This window comes from Chaetodon auriga, chromosome 18 (assembly GCF_051107435.1).
Source record: "Chaetodon auriga isolate fChaAug3 chromosome 18, fChaAug3.hap1, whole genome shotgun sequence".
Taxonomy (NCBI): domain Eukaryota; kingdom Metazoa; phylum Chordata; class Actinopteri; order Chaetodontiformes; family Chaetodontidae; genus Chaetodon; species Chaetodon auriga.
This window is the reverse complement of record NC_135091.1, coordinates 11305903-11320698: the sequence shown is the minus strand read 5'-3', so window position 1 is coordinate 11320698 and position 14796 is coordinate 11305903. Positions and strand designations below refer to the sequence as shown.

At 40.9% G+C, this 14796-nt stretch overlaps 1 protein-coding gene across 11 annotated transcripts; it reads left to right on the top strand.

Moving 5' to 3' along the window:
• Positions 1–6357: 6357 nt before the first annotated feature.
• LOC143336685 (uncharacterized) lies at positions 6358–14453 on the top strand. 11 transcript variants are annotated; one of them, XM_076756957.1, is made up of 15 exons: positions 6358–6440; positions 6699–6767; positions 7275–7396; positions 7540–7600; positions 7701–7853; positions 8035–8070; positions 10520–10588; positions 11096–11217; positions 11364–11421; positions 11522–11674; positions 11856–11891; positions 12097–12186; positions 12626–12658; positions 13033–13239; positions 13460–14453. In XM_076756957.1, the coding sequence occupies exons 2-15, from the start codon at positions 6707–6709 to the stop codon at positions 13759–13761; spliced, it is 1503 nt and encodes a 500-aa protein (XP_076613072.1). In that variant the 5' UTR covers positions 6358–6440; positions 6699–6706; the 3' UTR covers positions 13762–14453. The 11 variants fall into 11 exon arrangements, 10 of the variants coding, with proteins under 10 accessions (XP_076613072.1, XP_076613070.1, XP_076613071.1 ...); XM_076756955.1 differs by lacking the exon at positions 6358–6440 and adding an exon at positions 6451–6588 and having other exon boundaries at positions 7543–7600; positions 11361–11421; XM_076756956.1 differs by lacking the exon at positions 6358–6440 and adding an exon at positions 6451–6588.
• The last annotated feature ends 343 nt before the right edge of the window (positions 14454–14796 follow it).

Genomic DNA, 14796 nt, shown 5'->3' with positions numbered 1-14796 from the left:
AAGTGAGTAAATGATCAGTCGAGGCTCCCACGCCATTTGAGACTGCAGAGAGAGAGAGAAATAATTTTATTTTTGAACATTTAGGATCTTTTTTGTAACGTCCCACATTTAAAAGCTTCCCGTACGACATTTACTGGCAGCCGCAGGAAAACTTGTAACTCTAATGTAGCTTTTAATTTCTCCTGCTCGAAATGAACGAAGATGAGGCTCATGCTGCGGCTTCAATATCCTTTTAGCTGAAATATTCAGCATTTCTACAAATGCTGGATTTTTTGAAGGCAGAAGGATTTTATTCACCAGAGAGGCATTTCAGTGATCTGAAGGCGGCAGCTGAGCCATACAAAATATGAGACGAATACAGACGGTGGGTTTATGTCGGTGGTTGTTTCATGGATATTTTCTACCTGCACCAAGGCCAATTTCTGTTTTAAAGATGTGATGTACCACAGTTTATCGTAGATGTGCTGCAGCAGGTTTTCAGTCTACACCATCCACTGTATCACTGTATCAGACCCCCCCCCCCCCCCCCCCCCTCGCTCGCAAGGGACTCTACCCAACCCTCCTTTCATGCTTTAGTCATCCCGCCTGGGCTGCTGCAACATCCCTCCTGGCTCGACTCCCAAAGCACTCTTTAGCCCTTACATCCAGAATTCTCTCCCCAACACACACACACACACACACACACACACACACACACACACACACACACACAGAGTATTTTTTTCATCACTTTTGGGGACATTACATAGAGTTACATTCATTCCTTGGAGACTTACCTGAACCATAACCATAACCACTACTTGCCTGACCCTAACCCTTACCTTAACCTTAACCCCAGTCTTCACTCTAAAATTGAATGATTTACATTATGGGGACTTGTGTTTTGTCCCCATAAAGAAGCTGAGTCCCCACAATGTCTAAACAAATGTATATCCCCACAAAGTGATTTGTTTTAGTCACTTTTGGGGACATTACAAAAACTTCCATTCATTTACCCTGACCCCAACCTTAACCACTACTCACCTCACCATTACCTAAATATTATATATTATTATATATCTTAACCACTGACCCAAAAATCAGCTGGTTTCCAATGGGGGAGGTAGAGTAGCTACGTCAGAAACACACACACACACACACACACACACACACACGGTCTGTAGACCCTGCGCTGGCTACACACAGCTGTTTGTGTCAAATACAAAACGCGGTTGCACAAACCTCCAGGCCACAGTCTAGTTGTGCACGTTGGCCTGTGATCTGCATTCTGTCGTTAGCTGCCACTTAGCTTCACTCTCCCTGCAGCAGGCTGGTTATCTCTCACCCCTCCTCCTCCTTTCCCCCTCTCTAAAGGTGGAATAACTTTACTCCAGATGGATCAGCAGAGTCACTCCCTACTTCCCCTCATAACCACATGTATCACATCACCTCTGACTTACATCGCCTATACATACATATATATAGATTTCCCCTCCTCAATCCTCTCTGCCACCTGCTTCTTATATTTTAGAGACATGCATTTGGACAAGGGGATTCAGTTTGCTCCAGTTTATTTGTAAAAGAGAGAAAACTGTGCTGACGGGCAAGTCTGAAGTCATTTAACTCTTCATCTCAAAAATGTTCCTCTTCGTCCTTTCCTGGTGACTTTAATCAATAGAACAAAAAGAGTGTTTCTCTAAAGCCATGTTGAAAGAAGATGCTGCAGGGTGAGCGAGCACTAAAGGGAATGGGGGAAGAGCATGAGAGAGAGGGATAATGAAAAAGAGCAAGACATAGGACAGACTGTGAAAAACAGACTGAACAGTTAAATGTTTTCTGTTCCTCCAACCAGGTAGAAAAAATCCCAAAGCATCTCATTACTGTCAACAGGATCTCATTGAGAAATTTCTGTTCAAATGATCTATGTTGCATGTATAATTTGGTTTATGACCAAATACCTGCAAAACCAACGAAGTCCCCATCAGCCTCAGCTGTACTTTGCGTTTGGTGCTAATTAGCAAACGTGAACGTGCCGCTGCAACCATTATACCTGCCAAATATCGCTGTGTTAGCATTGACACGGGCATATCAGCCAGACGATGTTAACGCATAGCTCAAGGCACTCCTAACTTTTTTTTTCAGTTTGTTTGGGTCATAATTTGGATTTATTCACAATAAAATCACAACTAATTCCATAGCTATCATCAGAAAGTATTACTGCACTGTGTGTCACCCTGTGAACAGATAACAGGAAAAAACAGTTGGAATGAGCCGCCTCTGTTTTTCTGCTGTTGCCTATTTCACCTCCCCCTTCAGCCCCAACTCAGAAAGTGAGGGGAGGGGGGTGGTGATGGTGGGGGGGTGCTGTTTAATCAAAAAAAGTGTCACATTAATTCAGACAAATTCAAGCAATCTAGTTTTCTAATAAAGCTGTCATATTTGCATCCGGTGACTTACACTCACCATCGTTTTAGATTAATTCCCGTCACAACCTTTTGATTTATGAATGCATAATAACTGAGGGCAATGTCTGTGACTGTGAGCGAGTGTGTGTGTGATAGAGAGAGAGAGACAGAGAGAGAGAGAGAGAGAGAGAGAGAGAGAGAGAGAGAGAGAGAATTTGTGTCTACAAAGCCCTGACTTTTAATCTAACATGTTGCTTGTGCCTAGATGAGAGAAAATCACATTTTGCGATAATTGAGCATGTTAAGAGGAAAAGATCAGACTAGTGGTGTGACGGAGCGTGAGTTGCATCATCGGATCTCTGTTTTACAGCAGCTCTTCAGCTTTCCTTATCTCACTGCAAGTCATGTCAAAGGACCAAACACATGCACGAATTCCTTCCTCTTGTTCGCCTGACATTGTCTTTCCGTATCCATCCCTCGTGTAAAACATCCACTGGTCAGCGCCTGCTCTTTCCACTGTGCTCCAACAAGAAGAGGCATTTTTTTTTCTGCAATTGCTGCTTAGTCAGCTGTATTTTTCCTTTTTTTTTCCAGCTCTGTGGTGAAATTGCAAGGTAATCTCTAATTTGCATAATTGTAGAGGATGGCAATGTTATCAATAAGGCACATTTTTGGGGGGATTTCATTCACTGTTATAGCGGATTTTATGCAAACAATCTAAAAGAGACTTCCTCCTACAACTGTTATGGCTCAATAACGAGTCCAGTTTAGCCTCTGTTCTTTTACTTCCTGTTGTTTCACTGTCTTGCAACTCAATTCCACCCCCCCAGTTGGAATATTATCAGGTAAACATTTGTGTTCTCCATTTTGTCGCCTCAGATGGTGTTGCCAAAAGACTGGAGGTATTGGACTGTCACAGAAAAACACCCACACCTGTTACGTTATTTGCTTGGATGCAACTGTTTTCACCTCACCGCTGTTGAGTAAAGTAACTGAAGTGCACACAATACATATAATCCTGCTATCACGACTGGATCCAAACTAAACAAGAGCCTGATATTCCTGATCATACTGTCGAAGTCTAATCTCATGCACAAACATTTCTGCCAGTGTCAATTTGCTTTGTATTCACCTTTGTGTTGCAGCGTCAAACATCCTCTCTGCACAGTAGATGATGGAGCGGCGTACCACAAAGCTCCATCAGCCGTGTTTTTATCAGCTGAGAAATATTTCCAAAAATTAAATCTATTCATGCTTTCATGTCCTCACGCTTTGATAATGGCAGCAGCCTTTTTTTTTACCTTTTTCAACCAAAAGCCTGTAAATGGACTACAGCTGGCTGACTTTAAAGCAGATCTCAGACCACATCGCAGCTGTTTCAGCCTTCTTACGCTGAACTCCAGTTTTAGGATTGATTCTGAAAGCTCCTTGTGACCTCTAGTTTCTGACCTTTCAAGCCCTTCACATCTGTATGGTAATTTTTCTTTTTATCGTGCATTTCTGGACTTGGTTTCATGTGTTTTCCTGATGATCTTTATTATTTTGTTGTTTTGTTGTCATGTGCTGCCTTTGGTTTGGAAAAGTGCTCTATAAATTTTAGGTTAATTTACCTCTCACTATTAAATCACCCAATTCAAATTAACCTGACGCACCAGATGGTTTATTTGAATTGAATTCTTTAAAAGCTTTGTCAGGCTTCCCTCAGTCTTTACTCTTTTTGTTTGTTGCCATCCCAGCTTACCAGCTGGCTGATGTTGTCCCGGATGCTTTTCATTGTGAAGTGCTTTGGTTTTGAAAAGTGCTCTATAAATAAATCTCGACTCACTTTACTCAGAATGAGATATGTTTGATATGATCTTCATAGTTGTAAAATGAGACCAGCACCTAAGACTGAGACATCTGTTTCTGTTAACTGTCGGCTCCATCTTTAAATCTGCTGATGCACTGCAGAGATCTGAGAACTAGGCTGAAGGCCAAATCATCCTCTGAAACTTCGCTGTAAAGATTCCTACGTTTCCTGAATGAAGCAGATGGACTTCTGATACCTGATTAGCATCTTCTGGCTAAAATGTGCCTCTGCTTGTAAAAACGGTGAAGGCCACCCACTGAACCAGCAGTTATATGAAAAGACTGAAAACATCCAAACACTTCAGCAGTACACATTGCAAATGAAGCTTTAATCCCTCTGTTGACATAATTAATGTCTGTGGTGCGTTCAAAGATGCTGCTGAAGAGGCTTCAAAAGATTTAAGCTAATATTAAAACCACCTCAGTTGCCTCTCTTCCAGCAGCTGGAGAAGGAGCCGCACATTTTCACTGCCTCCAACAGACTCTGCATGGCGTTACGCAGACAGCGTTATGTTACACAGTCAGAGCTGCACAAAACTGTCTGTTATTCCACCATCATACATGAAGGAGACTAAGCAGAGCCACCAGGAGCCGTCTCATGCCCTGCAGATCCAGATAGGCTCGTGGCAGTCTGACACCAGGGAGAAAAACATCTTACCTACTACTGCTGTCTGCCAACAGACCTTCATGACGAGTCCCAGCTGCCAGCGTGTGCAGACAATCTGACGAACGACTTTGGACAGACACACAGCGGCTTTTGGTGAAAGAGTCTCTCTTTGCTTTAGTTTTAAAGACAGAACATACAGCTCATCTGAGGGGAGAACTTCATGTGCTGAGGCACCGTGTTTTTAGCGTCAGTGTCTGGTGGGACTGAAGCTGTCCAAACCTGCAGACAAGCAAGTGAGAAACAGACAGACAGACAGACAGACAGACACGCGCACCACATACAGGCTGTGATCAGAATCTCAGACCGATTAGGACATCAAATTGAGTATGTAGTGTACTCTCACTGCATAGCGTGTTAATTCTATGTATGTGACTAATGCCTGGATGTATACCAGATTAGCAGCGTGGGCTTGCTGGACACACTCAGTTGCCCCAAAATGCATTGCATCTGACCTCAGAGCGGTAATTTTGTCATCACTGAGTATACTTTAGAGTGAACAGTCTGCTGATAATGGCCATAATCATTCATTTAGTGGGCAGTGTGCAGCACACACTGATTGAGTATGTAGCACACAGCCATTGTTTAATGGGCATCAGGGATGATTTTGATCTTCCAGTTATGGAAGTTAATATTTTTTTGGCAAATATATGTCTAGATGGCCCAAAAAGTGTTTTGGTTTTTTTTCTTTTCTTTTTTTGCTTTGTTTTTGCTGATGCTGCACATATCAGCCGTTGGAGTTGCAGTGAGCGTCCTCTCATCTTTAACCCTTGACAAGCAGCAGAAAGCGAGCTGAGAGCAGATGTTCAAAATGCCACAAAAGATTCATGGACTGCACAGCACCTCAAATTAATTGACTGAGTTTGCTCCTCTGATTCTTATTTCGGAAACCCCTTTGGTTGTACAAACTCAGGACTGCGCTGTCCCATCCAAAGCGCTGACTCACCCTTACAGAGCCGAGAATGTCATTTTACAATGATGTCAACAAGTGTGTTCATGTGACTGGAGCACATATGGCAGTGAGCGTTTGAGCAGGCTGCTTCAGTGTGGCATGAAAGGCTGTGCAGTGCTGCACCCTGCTGGCTCCGCTGTATACATGAACAGGCAGTGTTCCTGAAACATGATGCCACCTTTGGGCTAGGGCGCACGGCTGGAAGAATCTGTAATGACAAAGCAGGGCTCTAATTAGCAGCAGCCTGGAGGTCAAAGACTGAACAGAAAGCCTGGTCAGATGGACAAAGTAATTGGTTTCCTCAAAATATGAAATAATGATGTGAGTTTCTGAATAATTTTACACGGCAGTATGTGTGAATAATGTACAGAGGACATGTCTACATGCTGAAAATATAGCTTAAAATATGTAACGTTTCAATTTTATGCATTTGTAACACATATCAACATACCCATTTATTTTGCCACTTTCACTTTAAAAAAAAAACAAAACAAAAAAAACGTGTCAGAGCCGTGCGCGTGATCAGGGCGGGACTGCGGACGGACAGAAAAGGTCCCGCTGTTTAACTTTCACTTTCTGTTGCAAGTAAATGGTGAGTGTCTCTATCAAGAAGGTAAACCTAAAATACCATCGAGTGAACCTTTGTTCAGGTTAAATAACTGACGGCTAACTTGACTTCAGCTGTTGACACTTAAATTATTGAAATCATTCATCCATCGTGTGATTTGATCAGCTCAGAGGTTTGTCTCTCCCTTTCCTCCCTCCCTCTTCTTTAATGTGCTGTATGTAATGTATTGAAATAAGTGTGACAAAACGGGTGTTTCTGATTGTGCGTCTTGTTTTTCTACAGGTGGAGTCATGTCACTTTTACTGGAGAAAATAAAACGCGCCAACCCTCAAGCAGCCAAGGTACTCCAGAGTAAGTAGCCATTTTGAACAGGATGATGGAGCAAACAGTACAAATAAATCATAAAACACAGGTGCAGTGTGTGGGTTCAGGTTTTTAGAAACACAGAGAAGCTGTCACACTGGTGCTGGACACAGAAGCTGTTTTTCTGAGCTCATGAAGTTGACTTTTTAGAGATACGCAAGGCTACAAACATGATGATCTTACAGGATATGATGCATCGCTGTAGATTAAACTACCTAACAGTATATGAAGTAGTTCAAATGAGCTCAACCTTAAACATCTATATAAGTAAAGTGCAACATACGCGTTAATCCACAAAGCACTGACAGGAAGCATTTCACTGCACAATGAGTACTTTCACTTTTCATACTTCCAGTAAATTGTGCTGATCCTACTTCCATACTTTAAACTTTTTAATGCGGGACTTTTACTTGTAGTGCAGTATTTTTCCCAGTATTGCTACTTTTACTCAAGTAACAGATCTTAATACTTCTTCCAACACAACACTTGTTGCAGAGGCGAATTTACGCACTGACTCGTGTATCCAGTCACTGACTCGAGAAGACCTGCACGACCTGTTTCCTGGACCTGAGAATTTCCAACTGAGAAAGCACATCTTTGAAATAATACAGGAACAGGTGAGCTAATGAGTTGAAATGTGTAGAAGTGATTGCAGAAAGCTTTAAATGGAGATCAACAACATGACTAGAGACGTGTTACTAGTGTTATTAAGTGAAATGCTCCATTAGGATTGTTCTGACATTGAATATTTTTGTTTAAGAAGCCGGTTGATGAGCTCATCAGCAAACTGAAAGCTTCCATCCAACGTCAGCCCAGCGGGGGTATGTACAGTCTTGCTCGCAGTTGCTTTCACTTTCACATTTGACAGCTCTTTTGGTTTCTGTTTTATGTAACGCACACAACCTGATTCTCTCCCCCCAGCTTCTCTAACTAGCAATGGCGTCTTGTTCGATTACCTCCGTGTCCAGAAAGGCATGAAGAACCAGATGGATACCATCCAGGGTTTCCTTAATGCTCACATTGGACTCCTGGAGGAACTCTGCAATCATCAGCCAGACCAGCAGTCTGACAAAGGTTCCAAGTGCATAAGAAACACGCATCATTAATATGGGGAAATTGAATCTTCAGTGGGATAAATCAAAGCACATTCATGAATTAATTCAGATTGGGGAAGCATACTTCAGGCTACAGTGATGGGATTTAAGTGATGTTTATATCTGTTCTCTCTTGTGTGTTGTGTACTTTGCCAAACAAGACAGCTGGATACAGATTCCACCCGTGGAAAAAGCCAGTGAGTGAACCTCGAGTTTAGAAAATGTCATCACAGACTTCTGGTCGCAGGCTAAACATCTGTCTACCCAGCACCAATTGAGTCTCTTCCATATGTATTCAGTAATGTCCTACATATAGATGTAAAGTTAATCAATTTTATATGCTTTAGTTTATTTTTTGTAGTAGTGGGTGTAGTATAATTTTTCTCAACTGATATGTGAAGAATTGAGTCAAACACTGTAATCCATGGTAGTTTTCAGCAGCAAGTATTGTAGCAGAAGTGTGATAGTTCATGTGCTCAAAAATACAAGAGCAATGGAGAAATGGAGAAGAGGCACATAGAGGAGTTGAGCTGGTGATGCTGTGCAAGGCTGACATTGTGCAAGAGATCATATGAGCAAGTGTGCAAGAATGACACTGTGCAGCAACTATCAAAGTCAAACGATCATATGAGCAAAATGCCTGCAGCATGAATCTTGGTACTTTCCATGGTTTGCAGGTGTCTCTGCAGCCAGTGTTAGTAGGTTCTAACCGGTTCTGATCGGCATTGTCTGTAACCTTACATAACCCTGTGTGTCCTCATATAACCTTACTGTGTTCAATCTATGCTATCTATCTATCATCACTCTATGAAAGAATAACAATGTTATCAATCACACTATGATTTGTTATGTCTTAATGCATATTGATTTTTGGTGATTATTGTGATTATACTTACTTTTTAAAAATAGAGCTTATGACAATCAGAAGTTAATGGTGTAATTGTAAGAGGTAAATACTTTTTAAAAAACAGAGCCTGTGACAATTAGAAGCTAATGGTGAAATTTCAAGGGAATAAGAAGAGTAAAAGTATCTATAAGCCCAGACTAGCGGTCAAGAGATAACGTAATGGTGTATAAAAAATAGAAGGATCAGAAAAAAGAGAAGATGCCCCAAGGGTGGGGGTGACCTTGAGCACAACTGTATAAAAGACAGACACAGACCCTTGTAAGTTGGAGAGACTTGGAGAACTTCACTGGAGTTACATCTTGTGTGTCTCTGAGTGTTTCCCCTTTGTTGTCGACAATAAAGTTGCTTCTCGGACTTCGACTCCTGCAGCCTTTTTGAGCATTTTTCTCGGACAGCTGAATTTGATTTACAACATGGGCTCAGTAATTGCGTTATGCCATTGCACCTAAAGTTAGCTAGCGCTTTTCTTTGGGATACTGATTGAGTATGTAGCACACAGCCATTGTTTAAAGGGCATCAAGGATGATTTTGATCTTACTGTTATGGAAATTAAGATTTTTTTGGCAAATATATGTCTAGATGGCCCAAAAGGTGTTTTTTTTTTCTTTTCTTTTTTTGCTTTGTTTTTGCTGATGCTGCACATATCAGCCGTTGGAGTTGCGGTGAGCGTCCTCTCGTCCTCTTTAACCCTTGACAAGCAGCAGAAAGTTTAATGAGCTGAGAGCAGATGTTCAAAATGCCACAAAAGATTCATAGACTACACAGCACCTCAAATTAATTGACTGAGTTTGCTCCTCCGATTCTTATTTCGGAAACCCCTTTGGTTGTACAAACTCAGGACTGCGCTGTCCCATCCAAAGCGCTGACTCACCCTTACAGAGCAGAGAATGTCATTTTACAATGATGTCAACAAGTGTGTTCATGTGACTGGAGCACATATGGCACTGAGTGTTTGAGCAGGCTGCTTCAGTGTGGCATGAAAGGCTGTGCAGTGCTGCACCCTGCTGGCTCCGCTGTATACATGAACAGGCAGTGTTCCTGAAACATGATGCCACCTTTGGGCTAGGGCGCACGGCTGGAAGAATCTGTAATGACAAAGCAGGGCTCTAATTAGCAGCAGCCTGGAGGTCAAAGACTGAACAGAAAGCCTGGTCAGATGGACAAAGTAATTGGTTTCCTCAAAATATGAAATAATGATGTGAGTTTCTGAATAATTTTACACGGCAGTATGTGTGAATAATGTACAGAGGACATGTCTACATGCTGAAAATATAGCTTAAAATATGTAACGTTTCAATTTTATGCATTTGTAACACATATCAACATACCCATTTATTTTGCCACTTTCACTTTAAAAAAAAAACAAAAAACAAAAAAAACGTGTCAGAGCCGTGCGCGTGATCAGGGCGGGACTGCGGACGGACAGAAAAGGTCCCGCTGTTTAACTTTCACTTTCTGTTGCGAGTAAATGGTGAGTGTCGCTATCAAGAAGGTAAACCTAAAATACCATCGAGTGAACCTTTGTTCAGGTTAAATAACTGACGGCTAACTTGACTCGTGTCTGTTTCAGCTGTTGACACTTAAATTATTGAAATCATTCATCCATCGTGTGATTTGATCAGCTCAGAGGTTTGTCTCTCCCTTTCCTCCCTCCCTCTTCTTTAATGTGCTGTATGTAATGTATTGAAATAAGTGTGACAAAACGGGTGTTTCTGATTGTGCGTCTTGTTTTTCTACAGGTGGAGTCATGTCACTTTTACTGGAGAAAATAAAACGCGCCAACCCTCAAGCAGCCAAGGTACTCGAGGGTAAGTAGCCATTTTGAACAGGATGATGGAGCAAACAGTACAAATAAATCATAAAACACAGGTGCAGTGTGTGGGTTCGGGTTTTTAGAAACACAGAGAAGCTGTCACATTGGTGCTGGACACAGAAGCTGTTTTTCTGAGCTCATGAAGTTGACTTTTTAGAGAAACGCAAGGCTACAAACATGATGATCTTACAGGATACGATGCATCGCTGCAGATTAAACTACCTAACAGTATATGAAGTAGTTCAAATGAGCTCAACCTTAAACATCTATATAAGTAAAGTGCAACATATGCGTTAATCCACAAAGCACTGACAGGAAGCATTTCACTGCACAATGAGTACTTTCACTTTTCATACTTCCAGTAAATTGTGCTGATCCTACTTCCATACTTTAAGCTTTTTAATGTGGGACTTTTACTTGTAGTGCAGTATTTTTCCCAGTATTGCTACTTTTACTCAAGTAACAGATCTTAATACTTCTTCCAACACAACACTTGTTGCAGAGGCGAATTTACGCACTGACTCGTGTATCCAGTCACTGACTCGAGAAGACCTGCGCGACCTGTTTCCTGGACCTGAGAATATCCAAATGAGAAAGCACATCTTTGAAATAATACAGGAACAGGTGAGCTAACGAGTTGAAATGTGTAGAAGTGATTGCAGAAAGCTTTAAACGGAGATCAAAAACATGACTAGAGACGTGTTACTAGTGTTATTAAGTGAAATGCTCCATTAGGATTGTTCTGACATTGAATATTTTTGTTTAAGAAGCCGGTTGATGAGCTCATCAGCAAACTGAAAGCTTCCATCCAACGTCAGCCCAGCGGGGGTATGTACAGTCTTGCTCGCAGTTGCTTTCACTTTCACATTTGACAGCTCTTTTGGTTTCTGTTTTATGTAACACACACAACCTGATTCTCTCCCCCCAGCTTCTCTAACTAGCAATGGCATCTTGTTCGATTACCTCCGTCTCCTGAAAGGCATGAAGACCCAGATGGATTCCATCCAGGGTTTCCTTAATCCTCACATTGGACTCCTGGAGGAACTCTGCAATCATCAGCCAGACCAGCAGTCTGACAAAGGTTCCAAGTGCATAAGAAACACGCATCATTAATATGGGGAAATTGAATCTTCAGTGGGATAAATCAAAGCACATTCATGAATTAATTCAGATTGGGGAAGCATACCTCAGGCTACAGTGATGGGATTTAAGTGATGTTTATATCTGTTCTCTCTTGTGTGTTGTGTACTTTGCCAAACAAGACAGCTGGATACAGATTCCACCCGTGGAAAAAGCCAGTGAGTGAACCTCGAGTTTAGAAAATGTCATCACAGACTTCTGGTCGCAGGCTAAACATCTGTCTACCCAGCACCAATTGAGTCTCTTCCATATGTATTCAGTAATGTCCTACATATAGATGTAAAGTTAACCAATTTTATATGCTTTAGTTTATTTTTTGTAGTAGTGGGCTCAGTAATTGCGTTATGCCATTGCACCTAACAGGCTTTTCATCGGGCCCAAGTACCCCAGACACCCGTGATCAAGTGATGCGCCACGGTGACCAAAGTCGTGGCCATCTTCAAGAATTTCAAGGTGAATCTCCCTTTCTTCTTCATCAGGCTTTCATGACATACACTATTTTCTCACATTAATGTTTGTTAATGTTTACAACAGCTGTCCTATTCATTTGATTTAGTACTGCTAGCTGTCCCTGAATGTTCATACTTAGATTCTATTATGAGTCAAAGTAAAGCTTTTTGTGCCAGTAAGGCCTGAAAATATTTGGAGCTTCAAATGTTTGTAGTTGCCATGTCTGCCAGGCCTTTTATCAGCACATTTAAAAATACTTTATCCTGATGGTATATCCTTTAATCCTGTTGGGTGAATCATAAGAAAAAGGCCTTAGTGGGGTTGAAGTGTGTGTTGGGGATTCGTATCTGGCGGCTGCTTGAAGTCAAATTCAAAAAATTTGGCTAAATATAAATCAGTCTGACAGTGTTAGAGTTACAGTGAATGTTGTCTTTCTCTTTAGGAAGTTCCTTCAACACACAGGCCACTCTGGAAGGTGAGTGTGTGATAATTAGACACTCAGCAGCACACTTGGATGTGTTAGCTCTGCAGGCTAATGTGTCAGTACAGTATCCCAAAGAAAAGCGCTAGCTAACTTTATTGACAGCAACATTGTTCTCAGTGTTTTCGTGTTTTAATTTGATGATAGTAGGTCTTATGAGACACGATGTATCAGTGAACATGACTTCAGAGTTCATAAAAATATTTTTTAAAAGCTTAAAGCTGTATGTTTTTTCCCCCTCAGGATTTTTAGGATCATAGCAATACTATTTTAAAGAATTGTTTTATTCTATTGTTATGTTCACTCAGTTCTTGTAAATGTATGAATCACTGTTAGCTTCAGAGTCATTTTTCTTTCTATTGCCACAGTGAGATACCAGGTGGTCGTCACCGGTAAAACCTTTGATGCCGATGTCCAGCTGATGCATAAAGTGCTGAAGTCATCGAATCAAGCTGAGGATCAGGTTCAGTTTGATAGAAACAGTGTGAATCACCAGGTCACTGTTCTCTTCTGCCCAATCTGTTCACGTGTTGGGTCAGATATTGAGGCAGCCATGAGTGATGGTAAAGTTCAGGGTAAGATTGAAATGGTAATTGCATATAATCTGCTTTTGGTTTGGACTTTATCCTCAGTTCATTCTGGATAATCAAAGTTATCAACATTTTGCTGTATTGGTAAAAGAGAATCTTTTGGTAATCAGAATATAAATCTTTGGATAATCATTTGTGGTCACTAGTCAGTCTCTCAGAATTGCACTCCTCTCTCATACTCTCTCTTTTCTTTTGGTGTTCACAGATGGTAAACCTGTCATTCTGGTGTTGATGCACCACACACATGAACCCAGGCCTACACCATCTGTGCAAGCACGGGGGAGTTACCCTGGCATTGTGTTGGAAGTCAGCGTTTTCTTCCATGAGAGAGCGCATGGATTACTCCCATGTGAAGAAAATAATTCTGCAGCCAGCGGTATACGAAGGAAATTACTGGAGTATGGCACTCCGAGACCTCGACAGAGCAGTGCAAAAGGCCTGGGTGTAGGTGCTAAAAGTGGTGGGACTGGTAGTAAAACTGGTAAACTGTTGGGGTGGCTACAGTGATGTTGATGCTGGCACTAGTTACGCTGGTACCAGTTATTTTACAAGATTATTCCACTATAGCAAGTGACTTGTGATTCATCGGTTTTGGGCAGAAAATCTGTCTGAAATATCTCTATAGATGAAAGAAAATGTTGACTTTACTGGAAAGTGTTGATTTAAAATCAGTTGATATATAACCTTGTAATAAATTCAAATTCTTATAATCAATTTTCCGTTTTCCAGCTGCAACTATATCAAGTCAATAGTAGGCTATTCATAGTGTGCATTGAACCTGTGCTTTGTAATCAAAAGAAAACTAAAAGCTGAGCTGGTAGTTGTGAGCACACAGCCTTGAATCTCATGCTGCTGTTTGATTGTTGGAATTTTATTTTATTACTAGTGAAGTTAATATTAACCATGTCTTAGTTTATGTATATATTAAGACTTGAATACACAATAAATGGTTAAAGAGTGCACTAGCCACAAAGCTCAGACTAGCCAAATGCTAAACTTTGTGTCTTTTTTAGGACAGACACTAAAAAATTAATGCAAAAATAAAGATGCTTTAAAACATGACTGCATTTTTGCTGTACCCTACTCTAAAATGGTGCGGAAAGTGTGTAATGTGTTATATCGCTTACCTTATACACCTGATGTATTAATATTAATGATTAACATATTTAATGCTTTCAATAAACTGCATTTATGGGTGTAATCATGTTGTGTGTGGTCCTCTTTAGTATCCTTTTTATATACTTTTTTGATGGCATGACCAGACAGATGAACCTGGCTCATGTATCCTTTTGACACTTTTGTACACATAGTAGCCTTCACACCAAAACATTTTAAGAACATTGCATTATTAAATTAGAAAATAACAGTTTTTTTTCTGTGTGGTTGATTGTGAGGATGCCTGCAATGATATATCTCACTCAACTTGGCTCCAAGTTTAAATTCAGATGTAGGATTGTTTTCACAGATAGTATTTTATATGCAGTAGTAATTACAGCTGAAATGAATATTCAATTTGTGTGAATACAATTTAAATCCAACCTA